Source organism: Pleurodeles waltl, chromosome 4_1, assembly GCF_031143425.1.
Source record: "Pleurodeles waltl isolate 20211129_DDA chromosome 4_1, aPleWal1.hap1.20221129, whole genome shotgun sequence".
In the NCBI taxonomy this organism is placed as follows: Eukaryota; Metazoa; Chordata; class Amphibia; order Caudata; family Salamandridae; genus Pleurodeles; species Pleurodeles waltl.
In genome coordinates this window covers 281,459,166-281,473,297 of record NC_090442.1, presented here as the reverse complement: position 1 = coordinate 281,473,297, position 14,132 = coordinate 281,459,166, and the positions used below count along the sequence as shown (strand labels likewise).

General features: G+C 43.9%; 1 protein-coding gene across 7 annotated transcripts in view; it reads right to left on the bottom strand.

Annotated features, from left to right (window-relative positions):
• CNOT2 (CCR4-NOT transcription complex subunit 2) overlaps positions 1-14,132 on the bottom strand; it is a 277,346-nt gene that overhangs the window by 87,058 nt on the left and 176,156 nt on the right. For all 7 annotated transcript variants that reach the window (XM_069228334.1, XM_069228333.1, XM_069228330.1 and 4 more), the window contains one exon: positions 12,917-13,041. In XM_069228334.1, the coding sequence (XP_069084435.1) occupies positions 12,917-13,041 (125 nt within the window). The remainder of the gene's footprint in view (positions 1-12,916; positions 13,042-14,132) is intronic.

The window sequence follows — 14,132 nt, the reverse complement described above, 5'->3', positions numbered from 1 at the left end:
GTGTGAAGGGAGCAAAAGGGACATAGAAAATAACATCAGTGCTAATCGCTGGATTCCGGGGAGCAGGTTGGGCGTCTGTGAATCTACAGTGCTACAAGCTAAGATCAGATGGTTACAGGATACATAACATTTTATGATCGTAGAACATATGGCTAAAGATGCACATACTCTGCCTATACTATAAAATGATCCCTCTCCACAGCGATGGCTAGCAAGCAGATGATGTAGATGTTTAAAAGAGTGTTCTTCGTACAGCTTGGCTACCCAGAACATTTTAACTTGCTAGAACATCTATGCAATAATGCTTGGTGAAGATGAGTGGCGTTGACCAAGTACAGGGCTACTGGAATTATACAATTTTGCAGCCACTGTTTTCCATATAATTATGAATTTGCTTCATTTGCCACATAATCTATCATCTGCTGCATAGTCTGCAGATTTTAACAAAAAAATGGTTTTAGCTCAATCAAGTTACTAAAAATGCAGCAAGACGTGCTGCTGCACAGGGAAAATCCCTTTGCAAAGGCTGACTGGTCCCCTTTCTGTTGCTTATTGCTGTATTCTGGTGTTAAACTGGTACAAATGAGATGCAATGTTTGCCCAGACGGTTAACCTGTGTAAAAATGACAATATAAGGAAATAACACAATCACAAAAAGTTAATCATTACACCTCATGATTTGCATTTTCTTGCTGCACAATTTAGTCAACCCTGCTGCATACTTCCAGTGGCACTGGCCAAGTAGCAGGCTTGCAAATATTCATTAAAGGGATATTACCCAAAAAAAAGCTACAGTGGCCCCCTTTTTGTGTGAAAAAGATGGGCAGCTCAATGGTCTGATTGTTTGCATGCCCGTGTGGCACTTTTGGTTACTGTTTGCCTTTACCAACCAGTCATCTAGGTATGGGTAGCCATGTATACCCTTGTCTTCTCAGGTGTGCAGCCACCACTGCCACGTGTTTTGTGAACACAGATCAGGGGCCACAGCACCCAGCTCCTGGGACCACAAAGATAGAGCACAGGGTGGCAGGCCCAGCAGCAGGCCAGCACAAAGGGTTGCAGTCAGTGGCAGTTCCTCCTAGTGACCCAGCAGGTCACAGGTCAGCACAGCAGCAGCAGTCCAAGGTGGTTCCAAGTTAGTCCCTCCAGCAGCATTCCGTGTCCAGTCCAAGTATGTTTCAGTGTCTGCTTTTCATGGGGAAACTCCCCCCTCCCCCCCCACCCCTGTAATTATACTCAGTTTTGAAAAGGTTTAACAAAGAGGGGGAGAGGAGGTTCCAAACAGTTACAACTGGATCCAGGAGTGTCCCCTCTCACCTCCAGCACAGGCTCCTGAAATCAGTTGGGGGTACACAAGCCCTTTGTGTGAGGCCAGGGCACAGCCTTTACAAGGCCATTCAAAATGTAGATGCACCTCTGTGACACCTCCACCCTCCCTGTGTACAGGCTGTCTGAGAAGTATGCACAAAGCCCAACTGTCACCCTGCCCAGACTTGGATTGGAGACAAGCTGCAAAACACCTTTCTAGAAGTAGCATTTCTGTAATGGTAATAAACAATTCACCTGCACCAGTAAGCAGCATTTCTCACTACCATTACAACCATACCAAACATGCCTACCTACCCCTCATAAATCAGACAATACCCCCTAGACATAAGGCAGGGCATTTCCAATGCAATCCTATGAGAAGGCAGCACTCAGAACAGTGAGAAACCAAATAGGTGGTTGGTCACTACCAGGACAGGCCACACAACTGTCCTGCCTTCTACATACTTAGCACCCTGCCCATAGGGCTAGCTGGGCCTCCCTTAGGGGTGACTTACATGTAGTAAAAGAGGAGTTAGGGGTCTGGCAAGTAACTTTAGATGCCAGGTCCCTGTGGCAGTAAACTGTGCACACAGGCCCTGCGCTAGCAGGCCTGAGACAAGTTGAAAAGCTACTTCTGTGGGTGGTGCAAGCAGCGCTGCAGGCCCACTAGTAGCATTTAATTTACAGGCCCTGGGTATAAGAATACCACTGTACAAGGGACACGTGTCAATTAGGGTCAAGCCAATCATACCAACTTTAGTAGGGAGAGCCCCTAGCAATAATCAGCAGTGATAAAGTGCTCAGAGTCCTACAGCCAACAGCAAGAGGTCAGAAAAAATAGGAGGAAGGAGGGAAAGTGTCTGGGGATGAACCCGCAAAAAGGGCCAGGTCCAACCGTAGTGTACTCAGTCTGTGAGGAATCTGAGGTATTTGTTCTCCCTCTGGTTCAGTGGTATATGAAGGCAGGCGACATTTAGGTCCAATGTGGCCGTACAGTCTCCCATTCTTAGGAGCCAGATCACTTCTTGCAATGTTGTCATTTTGAAATGTTGCATTCGTATGAACTAGATTAGGTACCTGATGTCTAGGATCGGTCTCAGTGATGAGTCTTGTTTTGGTACTAGGAAATATGCTGAGTATATATCACTGCCCGTCTCCAACAGAGGAATTTTCTCTATAGCCCGCTATTTGAGGAGTTCCTTTAGCTCTTCTTGCAACTGTGCAAGTTCCTTGTCCCTTAAAGTTCTTGTCTTTGGGGGTACATGAGGCAGTGGTTTGATGAGTTCTACGCAGGAGCTGTGTTTTATGATGTTTAAGATCCGTTTGCCTGAGGCGACCAACGTTCTTTCCTTGAGGAATCCTCCTATTCTTCCCTCCACTGGTGTTAAGTGGTGGGGTTGCTGGAGATATGAGTCACTTGTTAGATCCTCCCTTTGCGGGTTGTCCCCCAACTCTGGGCTTCCCATGAAAGGGCTGAGCAGGTTGCTGTGTGACCTGTTGGTTGACGCCCAGCTGCTGGTGTTGTTACTGAGTTGTTGAGAAACCCGCTTTGCCTGATAGTCTTCGGTTAGAGGTACCTCCCCTCCTGAAGGACTTGCCATGGCCTTAGGCATTTCATTGTCCTCCTTGATTTGCTGGAGTGCTTCATCCACATCTGTTCCGAAGATGGCCTTCCCTGTAAACGGCATATTTACCTTTGAAGATGGTACCTCTGCCTTGAATCCGGAGATCCTAAATCACGTGTGCCTCCTCGGGGTGGTCCCTGTGCACATCTGTCTGTTTACGGTGTCCGCTGCATCCAGAATTGAGGCAGAAGTTAGCAATTTTCTTGCCCTCTTGGATCACTGCTTTTGCTCTTTTCTGGAACTCTGCTTGAAGGTATTGCATCAGATTTTCAATTTCTGTTGAGGCGAGCATTGGAATTTCCAATTCTCCACTGCATAGGTGCCCACTTTCCAGCTTCCTCCCCACCAGGCCCATTTGCTTGCTTTTCTTCTCTGGAGGTCGATCGGTCGAAGTGGGGACGTTATTCCTCCTTCTGGCAGAGGCCATTATAATAGATTCCGCCAATACGTTTACCTTGATGTACTGGGTGTCCTGAGTAGAACATTTGTATTTCTTTTTCGAAGGGTAATTGCCCTGGCTGTGGCGGGTTCCCTAAAGGCTTCCTTTTCCTGGTGTATGATGCTGGGGAGTAATGGTAGGTATAGGTTTACCTTCTGAGATGGCATCAGGGTTTCGATGAGGTAGCATGATTTCCCCCCTCTCTTCCTCCAGCTGGACTCCACATGTGTCTGCCGCCCTGCCCTCTTGATTAGTTAACTATACATGGACAGGTCGTTAGAGGGCAAGGACCACAAAGGGTAGCTGTCGACTCCTTCATCTAGGGAATCAGTGTCAACTTCCTGCCACTTGCTGAACCGGCCCTGTCTCTCTGTCCTGCTGGACTCTTCTCCACATAATCAAAGAGGTCCCCCTGTTCTTCCTCATGCGGTTCCAGCGTCGACGGTACCTTGATGTCAAGCAAGTCTTCTTCCAGATTCCTTGGCTCGATGAGATACGTCAAACTCCTCCTTCCGTGCTAGAAGCACTGCACTTTCAGCCTCGAGTCAGCATCTTTTCCTTTAGACCTCGGCGATCATTCAGCACTGGTTGTCAAGGAGGACTTCCTCTTTGAGGTTATCAGCTCTGTGTTTTTTGCCTTTCAGGCCCTTCCCTTGTGCCTGCCTGCGGTGAGTGTTGTTTCGAAGGCTTGCCCCCATTGGTGTCCTTTGATCGGGAATTGTGCGGCTGTGTGTTTGTACCCACCTCTGGTCGTCAACTATAGCTTTTAGGGTCTTTTGTTCCCTTCCTCTTTTTGGTGTCCCTCACCGCTTTCCAAGCAGCTTCGCTTCTTTCAACGCCAATAGCACTCTCTTTGGGGTGCAACTTTACTCCCTGTGCCAGCTCCGCTTCAACCTTTTCTTCGTTACTGCTAGAGAGGCCCAGTTCCTTAAGGGATTGTTGTGGTCTCTAGGTGCAGGCCACAGTGTGATGTACAAGTTGCTGCTTCAGCCTGGCCTTGAGTCTCTTTGGCACAAATTCTGTGCAGGCCTCGCAGTGTCGGTGTTCTGATTCATCGGAAACAAGTTACAGACCCTGTGTGGATCCATCTGTGCAAACTTGCATTGGCAGATTGGACAGAATTTAAAGGTGGTGTCCTCCATATCCCTTATTCCTATCTGTTCTCCATATGCCTTTTCTGCATTTTCTGGCCCCTTACTTTCCAGCAACGGGGGTCCCCCTCCCTCAGGGAGAGCTTTGCTCTCCTCCTGGACTTTGATGTTCTACGTGGCCTACAGTGCTTTTTGGTGCCCTTTTCCAATCTCTTCTGAGCAGATCCTTGAAGGTACTGTGGAGCTCCTCTGAGGTGTTTCCAGATGCAGTGGTGGAAAAAAGAATCTGAAAATGGTGGCGACGCACAGGAACGTCTGGGGCACCATCTGACATCACAAAAGGAATTGACTTACCACCAAATGGTGGTTGACAACATATACACACAAATTAATGTGTTAATTTAAAAAGGAGAAAGACAGAAGCACAAAACATTATTCCAGACTCAACCACTAGATGGCGGAATAGATGCACACCATAGGAATCCAGAATAGGATTCATGCTGCAAAACCCAGAGGGGAGCGAAAAGTGCAAATGGAACTGCTGGAACTCAAGGTGCCTGCAAGTAATCTCCTATTGAAGGAGCTGGTGGTCGTAGCTATTCTGCAGAAGACAGTGCTTCAGGAAATGGAGATCTCAAGATGGGCCTTCAGTATCTCACTTTCTCACTGGGTGTTAGGTTAGACCTTTCAGCACTGCAGGATCAACCCTTGTCATTCTTGTGGCCCAGACACAGAGACAAATCTCACAGAAAAGAAAATCCTGAATGTCAACTGCCTCAATGTCCATCCGCTTGATGACAAGGGCCATAAAGCTGCATGTCGATGTCGACCGGAAGTGCTGGCATCTCAACTAATGGACTGAGTGTCTCAAAGGGAGGTCAGACCAGGGGTTGAAGTGGAGCTAGAGAACTCTACTGCACCTCTAGAGGTGCTGGAACGTGAGGTGAGCCAGAGCGGCAAGGCGAACTACCAGCCTATACTTGGAATCAACACAAACACTATGTTTGTCTTTCCAAGACTACTAACCTTCACACAAGAGAGGGCATGGTTCTCAGAGAAAAAGTAAAAAGAAGCAACTTAGAGAACAGGCCAATAGGTCTGCTACTGGCTGCTGTTGTCAATGGTTGCTTGTTTTGTCATGGTTTCTGTACACATTATTTTTGGGTTGGGCTCACAATACAAAAAAAAGAAGAAAAAAAAAATGAACACCAAAAATATTTTTGGGTCTCAAAAGGCAAACAATGACATAGTACCCCCTGACGCTGAAAGGAATTACTGTGTGCATGGATGTCCTATCTGCAAAACAGCATAATACCTTCACTCACAATGAGTTAGCAAAAGGCCGAAGTGGGCTAACCAATTAACAGTGGGTAGAAGAAAGTATGAATGATGCAACAACAGACTAATGGACAATATCCCTATAGAAGTTTAGTAAAAATCAAAAGGTAGTGGCTAATTATATAAAAAGTGGGAACTAGCATTGACAAAGCCAACCAGTATGGCTTTAAAGGAATGCTGCATTGTAATGTGAAGCAATACAAGTAAACGGCATGGGAATATCTAATTTTGTGGAGGCAAATAACTGTAGAATAATACTGGTGTAGGTAAAAGGTCCGATGACAGCTGCACTGTCAAGCCAGACCTAAACATCTATTTAGGTTAATGCCTGCCCTTCTCCCATTGTGCTGATTTGCTTCCAGAGAAAAACAACATGAAGTATATAGTTATCTTTGACACTTTCATAGCATTTCGATGGCATGTGTGTGCCCCCGAAGGCCCAAGCTTAGGCAGTTGAATAAATAACCTAAATTATCAGGGCTGTGTTGAGGGCAAGCACTCTTCTGCCCAATCAAAGTATGTACCCCTGGCTCTGCACATGTTGGTGGAGCCAAATCCCTTTACTCGTGATGCTCGCAATTGTCTGGCGACAGCTGCGCTGTCAAAGCAGACCATATAAAGTGCAATTTCTGGGGGAAAATGCATTAAGCTGAAGGATAAGTTTTTAAAAAAACAGGTTTTAAGCCATGTAACAGCTCAGACAGGCAATAGTATTTGGGGATTAATCGCTAGTGAGCTGAAAAAAAATGAACAAACTTGCTGTCTCTGCACTGCATGATGGGAAGACTGTCTGGCTCTGGAGTTTTCTTAGAGGTGGGGCGTCTAATTGGCACAATATGTGCTCAGAATATAGAGGTTACATTTTCAAAGTGCGAGAATAGAATAGAATGGGCCTCTGACCTGAAAGGAGGGAGGGTTGCATGTGAATATAAAAAGGACCAATACTGGAGAACTGGCGTTACAGGTAAGTAACTAACTTTTTCTCTAACACTGGATCTTTTATATACTCACGTTTGAAACAGAATAGCAAGCAATACACATTACAGAATAGAACAAAGAGGGAAGCAGGTGGCTCACCTTTAATGAAACAGATTTCTCAGGAATGCCTATCGCACTGCTGCCTCAGCTTCTGCATCCACAACTAGGCAACAATGCTTTGTTAAAGTAAGCCTGCTCCTCCAGGTGGTTGCACGGCAGATGTCTCTCAAGGGCACCAAAGACATACAGTGCTACAACTGAAGCCAATCCCCAGGTGGAATGCGCACTCACTCTTCCCTGGAGAGGACGCTTGGCCTTGGTCTGACAGAAAGCAATACAGGTCGAGATCCAACAAGCTATCCCCTGTTTGGCAAAGCTTGACCTTTTTGTGGTTGAGAAAATGATACCAATAGCTTGTCTAATACGCGTATGTCCTTTGTTTTGTTTACAAAGAATTTGAGACATCTATGGAAGTCTACATGATGTACTGATCTTTCTGCTGGTGAGGATGGATTGGGAAACAAGGATCTAAGAATGATAGGCTTGTTCAAATGGAAGTCAGTAGGCACCTTAGGAATGAATTTAGGGTTGGTTCTGAGTATCACTTTATCCTTAATGAACTGGAGAAAGGGTTCTCTGATGATGAATGCCTGAATCTCTCCTACTCTCCTAGCGGATGTCCGAACCACGATTTATGCGGTCTTCCATGAAACAAATTTTGAGTCTAGTCTATGTATCGGTTCCAAAGTAGGTAACATCAGCTGACTGAGGACTGTATTAAGTTCTCATGGAACTAAGAAGTGGAAAAGCTCTGAAGAAACCTTTCGCAACTTATTTAATGATCATTTGGGAAAAAAGAGTAGACCTTAAACTGTCAGCCCTTCTAAATCTGGAGATTGTGGCCAGATGGACCCTGACTGAAGAATTTTGGATTTGGCCAAACTTAAATATGGCAGGATCTGAGAAGGTTTTATCTGAAGCGGATAATTACCCTTATTCCATGACGGACACAGAAACACTTCCACTTAGTGTTGTAAGTTTTATTGGTTGCTGGAACACGAGCCTGCAACAGATTCTGTTTAGACTCTTGTGATAGATCCAGATGGCCGAATTCTAGGTGGTCAGGTACCTTAGGACTGTGGTGAAGAATCTCTCCTTGATGTCTGGACAGTATCATGGGGTGCACTTTCCAAGAAATGGCTGGACGTGTTGCCAACTGCAGCAGCTCACTGTAACAGTACTGGTGAGGCCACGCCACAGCAATGAGGACCAGATTGCAATGGTCTATATCCACGTTCTTCAATACCTTGGGGCTCAGAAGAAAAGGAGGAAAGGCATAGGTAAATATCTTAGACCAAATGACCAAAAGGGCACTTCCCAATGTCCCTGGATGCCAAAACCTTCTTGCAAAGTATGGGCATTGTTTGTTGTCCGGAGTGGCAAACAGATTCACTGTAGGGTGACCTCCCTCTGGTTGAAGATGCGATCCATCTGTTTTTGTTCTAATTCACACTCTTTACAATTGTCATTTGCTGACTGAGTAGATCCACCTGATTGCTCTGGCAGTTTGGCAGATGTTCCACTGCAATGTCTATCCTGTGAGAAATGGCCCAGTTCCACAGCATCTTAGCATGGATCTTGGACCTTGTCCCTCTCTGCTTGGCTATGTAGAACAGCTGAAGTGTTGTCTGTTCTGACTAGGACTGGCTGACCAGCCAATCTGGGGAGGAACGCGTTTAAGCCTAGTCTTATGGCACAGAGCTCTAACACACTGATGTGGAGCCTTTTCGCTGCATCCGACCCAAGGCCTCAGGTAGAAAGCTCTTGCAGGTGGGCTTCTTATCCGTCCAGGGATGCATCCCTGGTGATGAGCCTTTCTGTTAATAGTAGAAAAAAAAAGTCCTGCATTTAGGTTTTCAGGAATTCTCCAGCAGATCGGAGCTTGTTTTGAAAGCCTTATGACCTGGACGATATCCTCCCATGAGCCTTTCACCTGCCTCTATTGCAAATCTAGCTCTTGCTGAACAGGTGTCATAAGAAGCCTGTAAAACGGAATGAGACATACGCAGGATGCCAACATACCGATCAGGGACTTGTATTGCCTCAGCTTGCTTCATTGCTTTCCAGCAAAAGTCTTTGATACAGTCTATAACTTTCTCACTCTCTGTCGATGGAAAGACTTTCCCCAACTGAATGTCGAGTACTGCTGGCAGAAACTAGTTCTTTGGGTTAACAATGATGATTTCTCCCTGTTCAAAGTGAGACCTAGTCTCTGGAAGAGAATGATGCAAGCATTCGTAGAAGCTTTTTCTTTTTCTCCGGACAGTGCTTTGACTAAGCAGTTGTCCAGGTACCTTGTAACCTTCTCTCCTGAGAAAAGCGCCAACTAGAGCGAGACATTTGGTGAATATTCGCTGTGCTAATTTTAGCCCAGAAAGGAGCTTCTTGTACTGGTAGTGCTGAAGGGCTACTGAGAATCAAAGATAATTCCTGTTATTTCGATGAATGGGTATGTGGAAGTAAGCATCCAGAAGGTCCAGGAGGTCATAAAAACCCCTTCATGCATTATTATGAGGACTACTTGCAGAGTAAGCATCCGCTAGGACTGTTTCTTTAAAGATGTGTTCAGCTCACTGAGATCCAGTATCAGCCTTCATTGACCCATCTTCTTTTTTATTAGGAAGAACCTGGAATAGAAGCCTTGATTCCTTTGAGATTTGGGGACAATTTCTATGACTCCTTTGGAAGGAAGCATGACAATTTCCATATGCGCCTTCAAATGAAGATGTTGTTCCTTTTTTGTTGGACATACTAAGGGTCTCTGGATGAACTCCAATTTTTGACCTGACTAAACAAATTGCAACATCCATTTGCCTGATGTTATAGCTTTCATTCTGGAGCTAAAAGGGAACCCCCTGCCCCCAACTTCTCATGACCAGACAGGAAAGGGGAAACAAGGTGGGAATCAACCTCTCTTCTGATTATCATTGGTTCGGTATTTGTGAGGAACCTTTTTCTTCCTGCAGACCTTTGCAAGCTTGACTTTGACTTCAATTAAAGGTATAATCTTGATCATATTTTTGAGGATAATAAAGGCGCCCATGACCTCCATATTGGTTGAATCATGCTCTGAAATTTTGTGACTGTCCTGAGACAGAAAGAGTAGAAGTCCCAAATCTGTGATACTGTGAACAGCCCTAGCGTCTTTGGTATATCAGTGTTGGTTTCAAGGCCTTGCAGAGCATCATCATGTTTACCAAAAAAAGAGTTATCCCATCAAAAAGCATGTCTAAGATTTAAAATTGGACATCAGTACGAGAAGACTGTGAATTTTCATAAGCCTTGCTTCATTGCCACACATTAACTCCTGCCAACTGGCAAAAACCTTTATTTGAAGCATCCACTGCCACATCAATAGGGAAAGAAGAGGTTAATTCCCCTTCCTTAAGGATAGCTCTTGCCATTTCCCTCTTATCCTCAGTAATAAGATCCAGTAATGGAGCTATATCATGCTATATATGACAATCGTAATGAGCTAGAATCGCCAGGGCATTGTCTGCCTTAATTGAGGTCGCTGCCATAGAGGAAATTCTCCGACCAAGATTGTCAAAATGTTTACTTATCCTTTTCCGGTGGACTAGATGACGGCGTTATTGGGGTATTGTTTTTTGTTTAAGCCACTGAAGCATTATTGAATCCGGTCTAGTATGACCAGTGAGGCAAGCTGGAGCTAAATCCAGGGCTTTGTATTTGTTTTCTAGATGAGGTTTCACAGCTGGAACCGTGGCAGGTGTCTTTATTAATTTTAGACCTTCTGACCAGACGTAGTAAAGAATGAGTATCGATTTCAATTTATTTTGGTACTTGCTTTTTAAAGTTATAGGGAAAACATGGTTGATCCACATAGGTCATTGGTAGGCTGAATTTCGTGACAGCTCTAAAAAATCAACAAATTCAATTTAGAGATATCATCCGTAGCACGGACCAATCCCCTTAGCGTTATGGGTAGCAGTGACAGCTCCCTATCAGGGGAAACTGGCAAATGAGCAGGTTGAGGAGGCGGGAGGGTGGGAGCAGCAGGTAACTCCATTTTAGGATTATGAGCTGGTTGCTGCAATAACAACTTAGTAAAAGTATCCCTCATTTGGTGCAACATTAATAAGGCCATTGGCATCTTGCTTTCTATAATAGCCACGTGGTTTCTGCCTTAAATCTATTTGAGTACTTCCAGACTTTTACTCCTGCTGACACACACATGCACTGTAGGACCCCTCATTATTCATTGTGTCCTCTTCAAAATCTGGGACATGCGTTGGGCTGTAAGCCGTCAGGGAGGCATGATCACTAGCCTTCTCTTTCTGGTCTGTCAGCAATAATTGTACTGGAGGCACATCCATGACCCTCAAAGGTGAAAAAAACATTTCCTCATGTGTTTACCATTGAATGCTTGGGTCCAAATGGTGATGCCGTCGACGGTATGGTCATTACTCTCGACAGTATAATCTTCAATGGTATGGTCTTAGTAGACAGCCCGTTCGCCTATGGTGTGGTTGTTGAGGGAACACTTGACATCGATGCAGTCGTAGACATTGACGGTGTCATCGATGGTATCTTTGTCGTTGCCCATCTCGCCGCTGACAAAAAATTTCCTTTTAAGACAACTTCTTTTTTGCCACAAGTGAGTGTTTGTATGGCTAAGAGTCGGTACTGCCAGCAAAGGAGGTTGCTGCAAGCGCTGTACCAAATAGCTCCTGCTCAGGAAACTGTAATGCCAATCTCCTTTCTCCGTCCTTAAGGGTTTTAGTAGAGAAAGACTTACAGATCTTACAATCCGCTGACTTAAGTTTAGGATAAAGATGATAAATACAATAGGAGTGTAGGTCATTAGTGTAACTTGCTGCTACAAAATGAACAGGCTTTAAAAGAGACCTCTTCTCCTTGTCAGCCATGGTGACAGTTGCTTGTCAGAATAAACTATCTCCCTGGTCCAAAAACTGGAACAACCTTCCCTAAAAATAACACCCAGGACAGTAGAGCCGAACAAAGGGCTAGTTCAAATCTAGGGAAGACCAAAATGGAAAAAAATGTCAAGTTCACTGAATGGTTAGAGCAGAGCAGAGCTCTGACAGGGAACTCCCTCACACACAACGTGCAGCAGAAATCTGAGCTATGGTGGCCTTTAGAGGGCATAGGAGTGCTTAAGCTTCCACTTCGTTGACTGAAGGTTTGTTTCTTTCAAATGAGGTGGATGTGTTACTAAACAGGCTATGCTGTTTCAGGCCTATGGCCTTTTTACATTATATAATATATGCTATATATATACTTACACTGTATACTACTATTTGAATGCAGCCTGATGACAGGGAATGATTCAAGCATGAGGATATATAAAGGATCCAACGTTGCAAAACCCGAGATCTCCAAACACAATGTGCATGGAGTAAGCTAACTGTCTAATACTAAAAATAAATAACATTCTGCAGTACTTTCAGGTGGCAGAACAGGCCCACAACTGTTGGCTATTCTGCACAGATAAGAACCGGTGTAAGCAGCACTGGACTTAATACGGTGAAATAGATACTCCTGCCCAAATCTGATATCCAGTAATCTGGTACTCAGCACAGTCAAACCCTGCTGAACCTTTACTTTTCTTCTGATGCAAGAACCTTTAAGAATAAAAAAAGATCCTTATAAATCATGTGAACAAATTAGGTACAGTTTCGTTCACAAAACAGTGTTTGTTAGTGAGGGTTAGCAGGAGGAAACTGAAGTGCCAGACCTCTATGGGCTGGGGGCAAGAGAGGAACACTGATTATACCCTAGGGTAAAAGAATGTGAAAATGTGGGATGGGATTGCTAATGGTGGTATGACCCAAGTGGGAATGCGGTCCTTAAGTAGTCCTCTAATTAGGCCTACTTACCGCTGACTACACAAACTACAGACAGTGGTTTTCAGTGCTCAATGGCTTGAAAGTATGAAGGAGACCAATGGAATAAGACTGTAAAATACAGTAGGAAACCACCACATATTTCAAAACTAATTTCTTACTTTCACGAGGCAAACTCAGTGTGAAATACTATGAATACAACAGAGCAAGGAAAAAATCATAACTAAATACTTCTCATAAGGTACTTACAGATTTGCTGTCGTCATTATTTGAGGTTGGATCTTTGTAGCTTGAGCCAGGTAATGCAGGAAAATCTTCATTGTGTATCGAGAAGTCTTGTGACTGCTCACTTGCTGGTTTTGTTACCATTCCCACTTCAAACCAAAAAGAGAAGAGGACCATTAGCACATCTGAAGAAGTCTATATTTTTAAATATTAATTTATACAAACTATAATTAAACAATATATTCTAATGACAGAGGCCTTCATTACGAGTGGCCTGCAAATTCCAGAATTCCAAGTTTTTGATTCACATAGATTTGGATTGTTGAAAGAATTAAATAACATGTTGCTAAGAATATGATCTTTAAAGTTTTTTTTAGAAGTAATTAAATACCATGATCAGAGTGCCCTTATAGGATTCTCTTCACATGAAATTGGCAGAAAATTCAACGGATGTTAATCTATGATAAGGCAAATACTGGGTAACATATGTATTTGTAAATCGCACTATCACTGCCGAAGGGTATCCTGGCGCTGAGTAGGTGTGTGTGCCTAACCCCGCCTATGGTAAGTTGGTTAATTGAAATGCAGGGTCTTCAGCTTCTGGTGGAATTAAATAAGTCATTCAATGTATCTTTATTCCAGAGATTCAAATTTAGCAATGCACATAGAAAAGGTTATACCACACAACCGCTTTTAGCACAGCATCACTTGCTCTCCCTGAAACCTATCCATTTATGACCAAAATAAAACAGATGGCATATTTTGGAAAATAGGTTAAAGTTCAATTCTCTTTCACAAACCCATGGATATATGCTAAAAACAGCTGCAACTGCCACTGCCAAAACTAATGCAAAAGAATAAATAAATGAGCAAACCAAATGTTCATTTTAGGGACCAGACACCAAAATAGCAAAGCAGGAGATCTTCGGCACTTTATGTATTTGGTCTTCTATATACAGTTCTAGAAGAATTAAAAGTTGCACAAAATTATGCAAATTGATCATTGTGTGGACTAAAACATCACATATCTGCCATCGAAGGTTAATGCACCTTTTTTGTTTCCCAACAGAGCAATTTTCAAAAGCTATCTGGCAAAAATACATATTTCATCAAGACAACAATATCTTCAAGCCTACATCTAGCCTTATCCAGTCAACAGTACGTAAGGTAACTTGACAGATCAATGACTGCTTAATTTGTTTCATAAGCAAAAACCCTAACACACAAAATAAGAAAGACA